At 43.1% G+C, this 13,333-nt stretch overlaps 1 protein-coding gene across 2 annotated transcripts in view; it reads left to right on the top strand.

Annotated features, from left to right (window-relative positions):
* The first annotated feature begins 503 nt into the window (after window positions 1–503).
* The window catches only part of LOC135550013 (voltage-dependent calcium channel gamma-7 subunit-like), a 40,598-nt gene continuing 27,768 nt past the window's right edge, over window positions 504–13,333 (top strand). The window contains exons 1-2 of one of the 2 annotated variants that reach the window (XM_064980439.1): window positions 504–844; window positions 9,598–9,793. In XM_064980439.1, the coding sequence (XP_064836511.1) occupies window positions 9,604–9,793 (190 nt within the window). In that variant the 5' untranslated portion in view covers window positions 504–844; window positions 9,598–9,603. Of the gene's footprint in view, window positions 859–9,597; window positions 9,794–13,333 lie in introns of both variants that reach the window. The other variant, XM_064980438.1, reaches the window with a different exon arrangement.

Here is a 13,333-nt window from a genome sequence, read left to right as displayed (position 1 = left end):
AAAAAACGAATTCGAAATGTACCCCCTCATTTGACTGTAATTCATGAGCGGTTTATACATGCTCTTTCTCTGTTTCATTTGACATTTTACTGTAAATGGATGAATCAAGTAAACGTTTCTAAGTAAAGTAGCTCTGGTAACATAATCACTGTCCTCATTACCCTCTCTCTCAATACCACGTTGAATACTGTGTGTGTGTGTGTGTTGCTTGTTGCGTGCGGGCGCGCACTTGCGTGAGTGTAATCGCCAACCCAACTGGGTGTCCCCGCTTGCTTCTGTGTCGTGTGTCTCCTTGCAACAGTAGAACGTCTTCACTCGCAACTCTCCACGGTCATGCTGTCTCTCCCTCGCTCTGTGTGGCGCTTCCACCCGCTTCCCCCCGTCTCACGCATCTCACGCGCCGTCCTCAGTATAGCCCATTCAACCGATTCTCCGCAGTGCTGAAATAGAGAGTGATTGAAAGGAGGGGGGGGGGCAAAAGAGAGAGAGACAGAGAGAGAAGCGAGGGGCGATACGGGGAAACACACGAGAGAGAGAGAGAGAGAGAGAGAGAGAGAGAGAGAGAGAGAGAGAGAGAGAGAGAGAGAGAGAGAGAGAGAGAGAGAGAGAGAGAGAGGGGGAGAGAGACAGAGAGACAGAGAGAGAAGCGAGGGGCGATACGGGGAAACACACGAGAGAGAGTCGCACACAGAGAGAGAGAGAGAGAGAGAGAGAGAGAGAGAGAGCGAGGGAGCGACAGAGCGAGGGAGAGGGGCGCGCAAAAGGAAAACTGCACAATCTGAAAAGGCTCCCTGGCGCGCGGATCTTTCGACGGCTGCACCATTCATTTGGACTGTCGGAACGGGTGAGTAGTTCCTAGTGAGTATGTGTCATCATTGCGCTATACAAATCACCATTAATTTAATAAACCGGCTTAAAAAATGTCTCATCATAGTTTCCATTTTGGGTTATAGCAGTTCACACGTTTCGTGGTTATGTCGGTCTGTCAGAGTGTTGTTGGCTACAGTCAGTCTGCCTGTAACATTTGCTGCGTCTATTTAGTCTGGCTGAATACACACAGGCAATGCATTCAACTGACATTTGGGTTTGAAATTCTGAAAAAGCACTGTCTGTCGTTGTATAATATACTGCCTCGGGTCTCTCTCTCTCTCTCTCTCTCTCTCTCTTCCCGCAAGATGTGCGTGTGGTAGGCTCTGAGAATGTTATCTTTATGAATATTCCCTCGCATGACATGTCTTGGTGATTAGAATCATTTGCGTGTCGCATTTGCCACTGGCGAGCGTTGTTCAATGCAGTGCTATAGGCGCACTGGAGTGAGTGGTAAAGCTCTATGTGTATGTGTGAAGAGAGCGGGAATACATTTTGATATGTACTTGGTATGGGAGACAAACGAAGTAATGCCTGTTACTTGGGGAAACTGAGGGGAAGATGGTGGTATATGATGTGTGCTGCACTAGCCTAGTTGTTGTGTATCTGGGTCCATGTGCATGTTTAAAATTGTGTGTGTGTGTCGAGTTTTTGACGGGAGTGTGACAGGAGGAAAGAGAAGGGGAGGAGGAGAGATAGAGAGCGAAGGAGTGGGGGGAAAAGTGTGGCTCTGGGTGTCCAATTTAAATGTTTGGGTGGGTTTGTTCGCCTTTATTTAACTAGGCAAGTCAGTTAAGAACACATTTTTATTTACAATGATTTGCCTACCGGGAACAGTGGGTTAACTGCCTTGTTCAAGGGAAGAATGTCAGCTTGGGGCTATGATCGGCTTTGAAAAGCCAACTGACATTTACTCCTGAGGTGCTGACCTGTTGCACCCTGGATAACTACTGTGATTATTATTATTTTACCCTGCTGGTCATTTATGAACATTTGAACATCTTGGCCATGTTCTGTTATAATCTCCACCCAGCACAGCCAGAAGAGGACTGGCCACCCCTCATAGCCTGGTTCCTCTCTAGGTTTCTTCATAGGTTTTGGCCTTCCTAATGAGTTTTTCCTAGCCACCGTGCTTCTACACCTGCATTGCTTGCTGTTTGGGATTTTAGGCTGGGTTTCTATACAGCACTTTGAGTTATCAGAGGATGTAAGAAGGGCTATATAAATACATTTGATTTGATTTTGGGGATTTGATCCAGCAACCTTTAAGTTACCGGCCCAACGCTCTAACCACAAGGCTACCTGCCGCCCAACGCTCTAACCACAAGGCTACCTGCCGCCTAACACTCTAACCACAAGGCTACCTGCCGCCCAACGCTCTAACCACAAGGCTACCTGCCGCCCAACGCTTTAACTACAAGGCTACCTGCCGCCCAACGCTCTAACCACAAGGCTACCTGCCGCCCAACACTCTAACCACAAGGCTACCTGCCGCCCAACGCTCTAACCACAAGGCTACCTGCCGCCTAACACTCTAACCACAAGGCTACCTGCCGCCCAACGCTCTAACCACAAGGCTACCTGCCGCCCAACGCTCTAACAACAAGGCTACCTGCCGCCCAACGCTCTAACCACAAGGCTACCTGCCGCCCAACGCTCTAACCACAAGGCTACCTGCCGCCCAACGCTCTAACCACAAGGCTACCTGCCGCCCAACGCTCTAACCACAAGGCTACCTGCCGCCCAACACTCTAACCATTGGGCTACCTGCCGCCCAACACTATAACCACAAGGCTACCTGCCGCCCGGGGTTATTCCTGTCTCTTTCAGGCAGTCTTAATAGCCTTCAATGCCTCAGCATATAATGCTAAAGATAACAGACATGGCTTTCCATGTATTTGTGAATGGTGGTTGGTGCCTGTAACTGTAGGTATAGGAATGGTGGTTGGTGCCTGTAACTGTAGGTATAGGAATGGTGGTTGGTGCCTGTAACTGTAGGTATAGGAATGGTGGTTGGTGCCTGTAACTGTAGGTATAGGAATGGTGGTTGGTGTCTGTAACTGTAGGTATAGGAATGGTGGTTGGTGCCTGTAACTGTAGGTATAGGAATGGTGGTTGGTGCCTGTAACTGTAGGTATAGGAATGGTGGTTGGTGTCTGTAACTGTAGGTATAGGAATGGTGGTTGGTGCCTGTAACTGTAGGTATAGGAATGGTGGTTGGTGTCTGTAACTGTAGGTATAGGAATGGTGGTTGGTGCCTGTAACTGTAGGTATAGTTGGCCATGTACAGGCATGTGGCACTCCTGTGTGTGTGTGTGTAGGCTGAGTCAGAGCGCTTGGATTCTCCTAACATTATTTGCGCCAAGGTCTTTCCCCAGACATGTCTCCCCCCCTCTCTCCCAATCTCTCTCTCTCTATTTCCCACTTTTTATCTCTCCATATCTCTCCCCCTACAGTTTATCTTCCCTCATTGAGCACATTTGATGTTAATTATCTCTGTCATTCATGCATTTTAATGCACTGCATTCTGTACATGCATACAATGTACTGCACTCAGTACATGTATACAATGTACTGCACTCTGTACATGCATACAATGTACTGCACTCAATACATGACTGTGCTGTTCTCCTGTAAGTGGTTCTTATCATTCAAGAGGCTGATGTCAGACCACCTACTTTTCCATCCCTGCTTTAAATACTGCATTCTTCATGCCAGTTGGCCGAGCCTGTTGACAGGGGAACATATTGCCGCCTCAACAGAAAATGACACCCCATCCTGAGCCTTCCCTGGCCGTTTAGCTGGGAATACCATCTGTGGGGCTGGTCCCGCTGCCTTGGGAGTTGTAGTTTCTGTACCACTCAGCAGTTGTCTTGGTCCACTGGACCCATGATCGCTCCAAATTGCCTCATCCATCCCTTCTTTCCCTTCCTCTTTCCATCATGCTGTGCTACGATGTTTAATGCAATACTGTTCTAGAGAGACAATGCACAATGAAGCGCTGTGCCTCTGCATAGTATACCAAGTATTTCTCCCAATTTGATTCTGTAAACTGCAGAAGCCTGAAGCACACGTTAAAACATGTAGCTGTGTGCCTTTGAAAGTGGCTGGATCTGCTAAATGTCATTGAGAGATACCCTAGTCCCATTTGACTATACCTAATATGTATATCATAACACCTCTATGACATGGTCATAACACATTCATTAGAATTACATGAGACCTGTCACAACACGTCATGGCGGTTCATGTCAAGTTATACCACTGTCATGACACGTGGAACATTTTCAACACCAATTTTTCTTATGCATGCTGACATTGGATTCACTACTAATGACCTATCATGACATGTTAAGATAATGGATAATGTGATTCTTATCACAACCCTATAATGCTGTGTGCTACAGGGCACAATACCTCAAGTAAAGTGCCTAGTCCCTGATTTATTCACTGGTGGAAGGTCTTCATTGATCAAACTTATTAATATTATTACCGGTGGTGGAAAAAGTACTAAATTCTTAAACTTGAGTAAAAGTTTAATAGAAAATGACTCAAGTAAAAGTGAGTCACCCAGTAAAATGCTACTTGAGTAAAAGTCTAAAAGTATTTGGTTTTAAATATACTTAAGTATCAAAAGTAAAAGTATAAATCATTGCAAATGACTTATATTAAGCAAACCAGACAGCACAATTTTATTGTCTTTTATTTAGTTACAGACAGCCAGGGGCACACTCCAACACTCAGATATAATTTACAAACTAAGCATTTGTGTTCAGTGAGTCCGTCAGATCAGAGACAGTAGGGATGACCAGGGATGTTCTCTTGATAAGTGTATGAATTGGGCCATTTTCCTGTCCTGCTAAGCATTCAAAATGTAATGAGTACTTTTGGGTACATTATTTTCTTTAGGAATGTTGTGAAGTAAAAGTAAAAGTTGTCAAAAATATAAATAGTAAAGTACAAATACTGAAAAAAGCTACTTAAGTAGTATTTAAAGTATTTTTACTTAAGTACTTTACACCACTGATTATTACACACTTATTAACACCTGTATATTAATGACACCAAATTACTTCCTTAATTAATAAGTCTAGCTAATTCATTAAGTCTGAAATGTGTTAATTAAGCAACAAAAAGGAGCTGACCTAGTACAGTAGTGTGCTTGGACCCATACATGAGACTATAGGCAAGTAGTGTCCTTGGTTTTTACACTATCTAGTTTTCTGGTATTTCAGCACCTCACTAGTGGACAGCTCCACACTCTAACCATGACCTCAAACATATTCCCCCTCAGCCACACTCTCTCTATCCCCGCCCCCCCCCTCTCTCCAAACTCTTAGTTTTATGCTATCTATTTTTCTGTTATTTCTGCACCATACTAGTGGACAGATACACACTCTCACTGACCTCAAACATTATTCCCTTGAAGCTTCTCTCTCTCTCCAAACTTTCCTCTACTGATCCCTTCTTTTATTTGTCCTTTCCTCCATTGATTCCCTTCCTCCTTCATGCTATAACATAAAGCACCATTCACTATGCAAACTTATCATTCTATTTATTGTCATCACATCAATTCAGGCAATTTATCGCAATATGAATTTTTGTCCATATCGCCCAGCTCTAGTGGAACCTAACTGAGGCTGCAGCATGGGAATTGTGGTTTATTCTGTTGGTTTTAACAATCAAAGGAATCTCATCCAATGCCCCATCTTAGAGAAACATACAGTGGCTTGCAAAAATATTCACACCCTTTGGCATTTTTCCTATTTTGTTGCCTTACAACCTGGAATTAAAATACATTTTTTGGGGGGGGGGGTTTGTATCATTTGATTTACACAACATGTCTACCACTTTGAAGATGCAAAATATTTTGGGGGTGAAACAAACAAGAAATAATACAAAAAAACAGAAAACTTGAGCGTGCATAACTATTCAACTCCTCCAAAGTCAATACTTTTTAGAGCCACCTTTTGCAGCAATTACAGCTGCAAATCTCTTGGGGTATGTCTTTATAAGCTTGGCACATCTAGCCACTGGGATTTTTGCCCATTCTTCAAGGCAAAACTGCTCCATCTCCTTCAAGTTGGATGGGTTCTGCTGGTGTACAACAATCTTTAAGTGATACCACAGATTCTCAATTGGGTTGAGGTCTGGGCTTTGACTAGGCCATTCCAAGACATTTAAATGTTTCCCCTTAAATCACTTGAGTGTTGCTTTAGCAGTATGCTTAAGGTCATTGTCCTGCTGGAAGGTGAACCTCCATCCCAGTCTCAAATCTCTTGAAGACTGAAACAGGTTTCCCTCAAGAATTTCCCTGTATTTAGTGCCATCCATCATTCTTTCAATTCTGACCAGTTTCCCAGTCCCTGCCGATGAAAAACATACCCACAGCATGATGCTGCCACCACCATGCTTCACTGTGGGGATGATGTTCTCGGGGTGATGAGAGGTGTTGGGTTTGCGCCAGACAAAGCATTTTCCTTGATGTCCAAAAAGCTCAATTTTAGTCTCATCTAACCAGAGTACCATCTTCCATATGTTTGGGGAGTCTCCCACATGCCCTTTGGCAAACACCAAACGTGTTTGCTTATTTTTTTCTTTAAGCAATGGCTTTTTTCTGGCCACTCTTCCGTAGAGCCCAGCTCTGTGGAGTGTACAGCTTAAAGTGGTCCTATGGACAGATACTGCCAATCTCCGCTGTGGAGCTTTGCAGCTCCTTCAGGGTTATCTTTGGTCTCTTTGTTGCCTCTCTGATTAATACCCTCCTTGCCTCGTCTGTGAGTTTTGGTAGGCGGCCCTCTCTTGGCAGGTTTGTTGTGGTGCCATATTCTTTCAATTTTTAATAAAGGATTTAATGGTGCTCTGTGGGATGTTCAAAGTTTTGGATCTTATTTTATAACCCAAACCTGATCTGTACTTCTCCACAACTTTGGCCCTGACCTGTTTGGTGAGCTCCTTGGTCTTCATGGTGCTGCTTGCTAAGTGGTGCTCCTTGCTTAGTGCTGTTGCAGACTCTGGTGTCTTTCAGAACAGGAGTATATATATACTGAGATCATGTGACAGATCATGTGACACTTAGATTGTACCCAGGTGAACTTTATTTAACAAATTACGTGACTTCTGAAGGTAATTGGTTTCACCAGATCTTATATAGGGGCTTTATATCAAAGGGGGTGAATACAAAAATCCATTTAAATTACAGGTTGTAATGCAACAAAATAGGATGCCAAGAAAGGTGAATACTTTTGGAAGGCACTGTAGGTCTCTTCATGTTACTGAAACCAATGATGAATCAAGGGAATTGTTCTTTTTTCATATCTTCAAAATGTTAGCACACACAATGAATGACCCATGAGGGATTGACCCTGGCAATGTTCCATGCCTCTTACTCAATGTACTCTGTACTTATTGTGTTCCATCCATAAGGCCAGGTGGTATCTATTACCCTATCCACACATTGTGCCGTCCCGAACAAACTGTGCTGGCTTGGATATTGTCTTTTCATATTGTGCTTTTCAGAACGTTTCCAACAACTATTGTTGTTTTGGCTTGGCTCGGTTGCTCAGTAGTGTGAAAAGCCCCTAAGTCTAAAGGGAATTGGACGTTTTACTACAAAATATCAAAGTATCTGTTTGAGACCGCGGTCTTCACTCTCTCTGGCTGCCATGTCTAACACGCACAGTCAACTTTGTTTATACAGAAGAAGCCTCTTCTCAGTTCCCATTCAAATTCATCTTCACATTCTGTTTGACCTTGCAGACACAAGTATGTGTCATACACAAATACTGAGCACCACGGATGCTAAGAGTTGCACCTCCTATCCACCTCCTCCTCTATCCTATCGTCGGTGGTTGCCTTGAGGGAATCTTGACACGTACACAGTCCCCCCGTTACCCTCGGTCACTCTCTCCTTGAGGTGACAATGTTTATTCAACGACTTTCTGAAGGTCTGGGTTGACTGGGTTCACGCGAGGTAGGCAGTCCGGGGATGCTTTTTACCATATCAAATATTTGTAACTGGTGAGTCATCATGAGTGAGACAAATCCATTGTGACATTGCTGAATGTGCACTGCTGCATCTCAAAGCAGTGATGAGGTCATTCGTTCGGCACCACGGTAGCTCTCCTCCTCCCCGTGCAGGTTTTTCTTTTTTTCTTTCTTCTCACCAGTGAAGCATTTGAGTGAGAAAAAGCCACACAGTTATCAGTGGAGGAGCCTCACCTCTAATTTGCTGCACGCTGCTCTGTGATGGTGAGGTCATTTCCACTCACTGTCACAGCGGGCTGGGCAGTCATGTGGTCCCTGTGTTGATTTTATCGCTGGTTATGTATTCACTAAACCTATAGCCTAGTTAAACCAGACTGAATCACCACTGAGTGCAGCATTCACCCTGGTTTAACCAAGCTAGTATTTTTTTATTTGTTTTATTTATTTTTTATTTCACCTTTATTTAACCAGCTAGGCAAGTTGAGAACAAGTTCTCATTTACAATTGCGACCTGGCCAAGATAAAGCAAAGCAGTTCGACACATACAATGACACAGAGTTACACATGGAGTAAAACAAACAGTCAATAATACAGTATAGACAAGTCTCTATACGATGTGAGCAAATGAGGTGAGATAAGGGAGGTAAAGGCAAAAAGGCCATGGTGGCAAAGTAAATACAATATAGCAAGTAAAACACTGGAGTGGTAGATTTGCAGTGGAAGAATGTGCAAAGTAGAAATAAAAATAATGGGGTGCAAAGGAGCAAAATAAATAAATAAATAAAATAAGTACAGTAGGGAAAGAGGTAGTTGTTTGGGCAAAATTATAGGTGGGCTATGTACAGGTGCAGTAATCTGTGAGCTGCTCTGACAGTTGGTGCTAAAAGCTAGTGAGGGAGATAAGTGTTTCCAGTTTCAGAGATTTTTGTAGTTCGTTCCAGTCATTGGCAGCAGAGAACTGGAAGGAGAAGCGGCCAAAGAAAGAATTGGTTTTGGGGGTGACCAGAGAGATATACCTGCTGGAGCTTGTGCTACAGGTGGGTGATGCTATGGTGACCAGCGAGCTGAGATAAGGGGGGACTTTACCTAGCAGGGTCTTGTAGATGACATGGAGCCAGTGGGTTTGGCGACGAGTATGAAGAGAGGGCCAGCCAACGAGAGGGTACAGGTCACAATGGTGGTTAGTATATGGTGACTTTGGTGACAAAACGGATTGCACTGTGATAGATTGCATCCAATTTGTTGAGTAGGGTATTGGAGGCTATTTTGTAAATGACATCGCCGAAGTCGAGGATTGGTAGGATGGTCAGTTTTACAAGGGTATGTTTGGTATGTATGTTTTATTTACCGGATATGTACCAGTAGTTACCGTATGTAGCCACACTGGTGGATAAGCCTCCACTTCCCTCAGTCTTTGCTATTTTAAGATGAGTTGAAGACAGAACAACGAGGTGATGCTGGTTAATTATCTTCAATTAAATGTGAAGCATTGTGATAGAAGGGATCTTTCAGCCACTTGGAGAAGTTTTCTCTTCATTTTTCTCAACGCTAGAGTGGTTCCTCCACTGTAAGTTTGTCTCTGTTGAGCTATCCTGATGAGAAAACCCACCAGGGGAGAGGTCAACGCCATTTCAACCAGGGTTTCCATTCATATACTGAATTAGCTGAACTGAAATAGACTCAACTCTCAACCTCACCTGTCCTCTCACCTCCTCTCGCCTCTTTTTTATCCTCTCTCCTCAGACGAGGATGTTTAGCACGCGGGCACTCACGCTCCTGTCCTCGGTGTTTGGGGCGTGCGGCCTGCTCCTGGTAGGCGTGGCTGTGTCCACAGACTACTGGCTGCTGATGGAGGAAGGTGTCATTCTGCAGCAGAACCAGAGCATGGAGGTCAGGATGGCCCTGCACTCCGGCATGTGGAGGGTCTGCTTCGTGGCAGGTATGCCGAAAAATACACATTTAGTTTATATGTACAGAGTCATGCAGAAACATATAGTATACATATATACACATAATGCTTTGTGGCAGGTTTTGTGTGAGGAAAGCAATACGGATAATCAGTAGTTCATATGTACAGAAGCACATCTACACATACATGATTGTAATGCTTTGTGGCAGGTACTGGAATAAACATAGTCTATATTTCAGATTTCATTCCTTAACACACACACACATATTATTGTTACCCCATTGTCTTATGTCAGATTGCGTCACTCATATGCGATGCCCATCCCTCAACGGTTGTCACTAGTTACCACAGCCATAAAGTCAAAATTGGCTATATCGTAAAAATGTATGAAAAATATAAATGAGCTTTTTGCTCTTAATTTAAGTTTAGGGTTAGGCATAATTTTAGCTGTGTGGTTAAGGAGTGTAGCACCTATTTCTCAAAGCCAGAAACGCATAAACTGAGTGTACAAAACTGTCAGGACCCGGTTTCGAACCTGGGTCTCCAGAGTGAGAAACAGTCACTTAACCAACTGAGCCACGAATAGTCAGCAGAACCCAGAAGATGAGGCAGACACAGCAGTACTTAAGACGGTGTATTTAATAAAGAAAAATCCTTAAATACAAAAAATGGCAAATCCAAAAGGTGGTAGGAAAAGCACAAAAAGGCCTCAAAAGAAACTCACAAAAAATAAACAAAAACAAAAAACAGAATACCACAAGAGCGTCACCCGGAATCGACAAGAGTACACAGAACACTAGGGCAGGGTGCTAACATACAAACACAGAGCACAGAACTGAGGGAAACTAAGGGTTTAAATACAATTAGAGGAAACGAGGCACAGGTGCAAATAATTAATGGGGATCAAGGGAAAAACATAAGGACAAAAAGCACAATGGGGCATCTACTGACCAAAACCTGGAACAACCCTGGCCAAATCCTGACACAAAACTTTCCATTACACAAACTGACCAGGTGAAATCTATGATCCCATATTGATGTCACCCGTTAAATCCCCTTAAATCAGTGTAGATGAAGGGGAGAAGACTGGGTAAAGAAGGATATTTGAACCTTGCGACAATTAAGACATGGATTGTGTGTGTGCCATTCAGAGGGTGAATGGGGAAGACAAAAGATGTAAGTACCTTTGAGGTACACTGGTTTGAGTGTGTCAAGAACTGCAGCGTTGCTGTGTTTTTCACGCTCAACAGTTTCCCGTGTGTATCAAGAATGGTCCACCACCCAAAATACATCCAGCCAACTTGACACAACTGTGGGAAGCATTGGAGTCAACATGGGCCAGCATCCCTGTGGAACGATTTCGACCTCGAATAATTCAGGCTGTTCTGAGGGCAAAAGGGGGTGCAACACAATATTATAAAGGTATTCCGAATGTTTTGTACACTCAGTATATAATTAAGCTATAAAGCACCTGGGGGTGTGGTGCATATGGCCAATATACTATGGCAAAGGGCTGTTCTTAGGCAGAGGCAATGTGGAGCAGTCCTGCGCACCATGTAGTCGAAGTGTTCCCATTTTTAACCATTTGATGTGTCTGAAGGTAAACTCTGCCTCCCCGGTGGCCTGGAGACCTGAGCAAGTGCACCTATAGGCTCACCACTGGCCAATCAGATAGCTCAGATCACCGTATCTGTCGTATTATGTCATTGGTCTGAAGCTTCCACAAGCCCACGGCGCAGTTGATAGTCGACTCTAGTGTGAAGTTTTAAATCTTTAAAAACCAAGACTAGCGAGAAAGAACCACTGTTTTTATGAATGTTTAATATTTTATTAATCACTGTCAACACTTTTTTCAACACTTTTAATGAGCCATAGAACATCCTCTCCCTATCCACTCGCTCTTGTGTCTTTTTCATATCGAGGAATATTTAACTTTCTCTGGTCAGATGAGTTACAAAATGAATTGATGCATGAGTCAGAAATAATGTGTGAATCGAGTTTGGCAATCAGCTCGAAGAAGGTGTCCCCTTTTTGGTCAGTCAGCACTCAGCGGAGGGAGAGCTGAGGGAAGGTGAGAGGCAGCCTCTCCGCTTCTCTCTCTCTCGCTCTCCACTGAGACTGACCATCAGAAGCACCATCAGTCCAGTAAAAAAAAATGTTTTTTTCATTCATGCCTCACAAGTAATACACAAATGATCTATTACCAGTGTGATGATAATTGGCAGGGCAATTCAAGAATAGCCAAATATACAGTGATAATTTATTGAGCCTGTAGCCTTTGGCACAAACCTCATTGCTACAGAACAGTTTTTAATAGGTTAATGTTGAATAGGCTTACATTTTTTAAGGCATGTTTAAAGAAAAATCAGAGCAGTAGATCTCTGCCTACATTTTGATTCCGAAAGTAATCTCGGCTCAGAAAAGGTTGGTTGACCGCTGAGAGAGGGCACCTCGAAGATATTCCATACACTGGACTGATGGCAGATTTTAGGAACGGAATATGGAATATGTGGGGTCTGCACGTTGCAGTAACTTTGTGACTCTGGGGGAGTTTTATACATGGCCTGCCTAGTGGGGGCTAAACTGAAATGCAACACTTCGGCCAAGGATCCGACAACGGATCTGGTGGCATTTCTGAGAAGCACTGGAGCCAGACTTTCTTCGGATGGTTGCATTGTTGATTTTGCTCAATAGGATTTTTTTTTTCTTCTAGGATCATTGTTATCACCGTTCACTATTTTCTTCCTACGTTTCTGAATTATTTTTTTGTTATTTCTTTCTAGCTGGCAAAATAAGTGAGCTAGATTTTTTGGTGTGTGCTGCCATGTCAATAACTTAGCTAAGTTTGTTACTGGTATGGGCTAGTGAATATCCTAAACCCAGCTAGCTAAACAGATAGCCGGAAGTTAAAACCGGGTAGAGGGAGAGGAGAGTTCACTTTCTGTTTCATCTGCTGCTGGTTTGATAAAGCTAACTCGGATACATTTTTCCACATTTAATTGATGAAATTAGATTTGTATTATATAAAGAGTGTAATTGTTTCAATATGTTGTGAATATTGTAGAAAAATCCCCACAGTCGTTTTCCATACTACAAATGTAAGTGCCACTTGGTGTGCACCAGATTACCACCAACAGGCAATATGTTCTGAGTTTTTTGCGTTCTGAGCTTTTCAGCAGTGTTCGTGGTATTTATATGCGGGAATCATAAATGTTACGATTCTAAACTAAGACATTTAAAAAAAAGTTAGAACTCATGTATATTAGTTAACATGCAGCATTAACTACAAAAATATCTGATAGGGCTACCTGGACTATAAGAAGATAAATTGTAGAAATAAACTGAGTAACTAGTGAAGAACTCTCAACCGATCTGTCTTGTAGACAAGGAACTCAGCCCAAAAATGTTGGATTCCCAAGCATCCGCCATTCAAAAATGAAAACATAGTTCGTATTTATTTTTTTACATCATTGTGCTCTCGTATGACTCTATGAAATAGGTAGAATAGTTGGCTAAATTATATCACTGGGCCGTGACAGGGATTTAATACCTTTGCGAGAAAATCAAAAC

Source organism: Oncorhynchus masou, chromosome 12, assembly GCF_036934945.1.
Source record: "Oncorhynchus masou masou isolate Uvic2021 chromosome 12, UVic_Omas_1.1, whole genome shotgun sequence".
Classification (NCBI taxonomy): Eukaryota; Metazoa; Chordata; class Actinopteri; order Salmoniformes; family Salmonidae; genus Oncorhynchus; species Oncorhynchus masou.
This window is presented reverse-complemented; position numbering and strand designations above follow the sequence as displayed.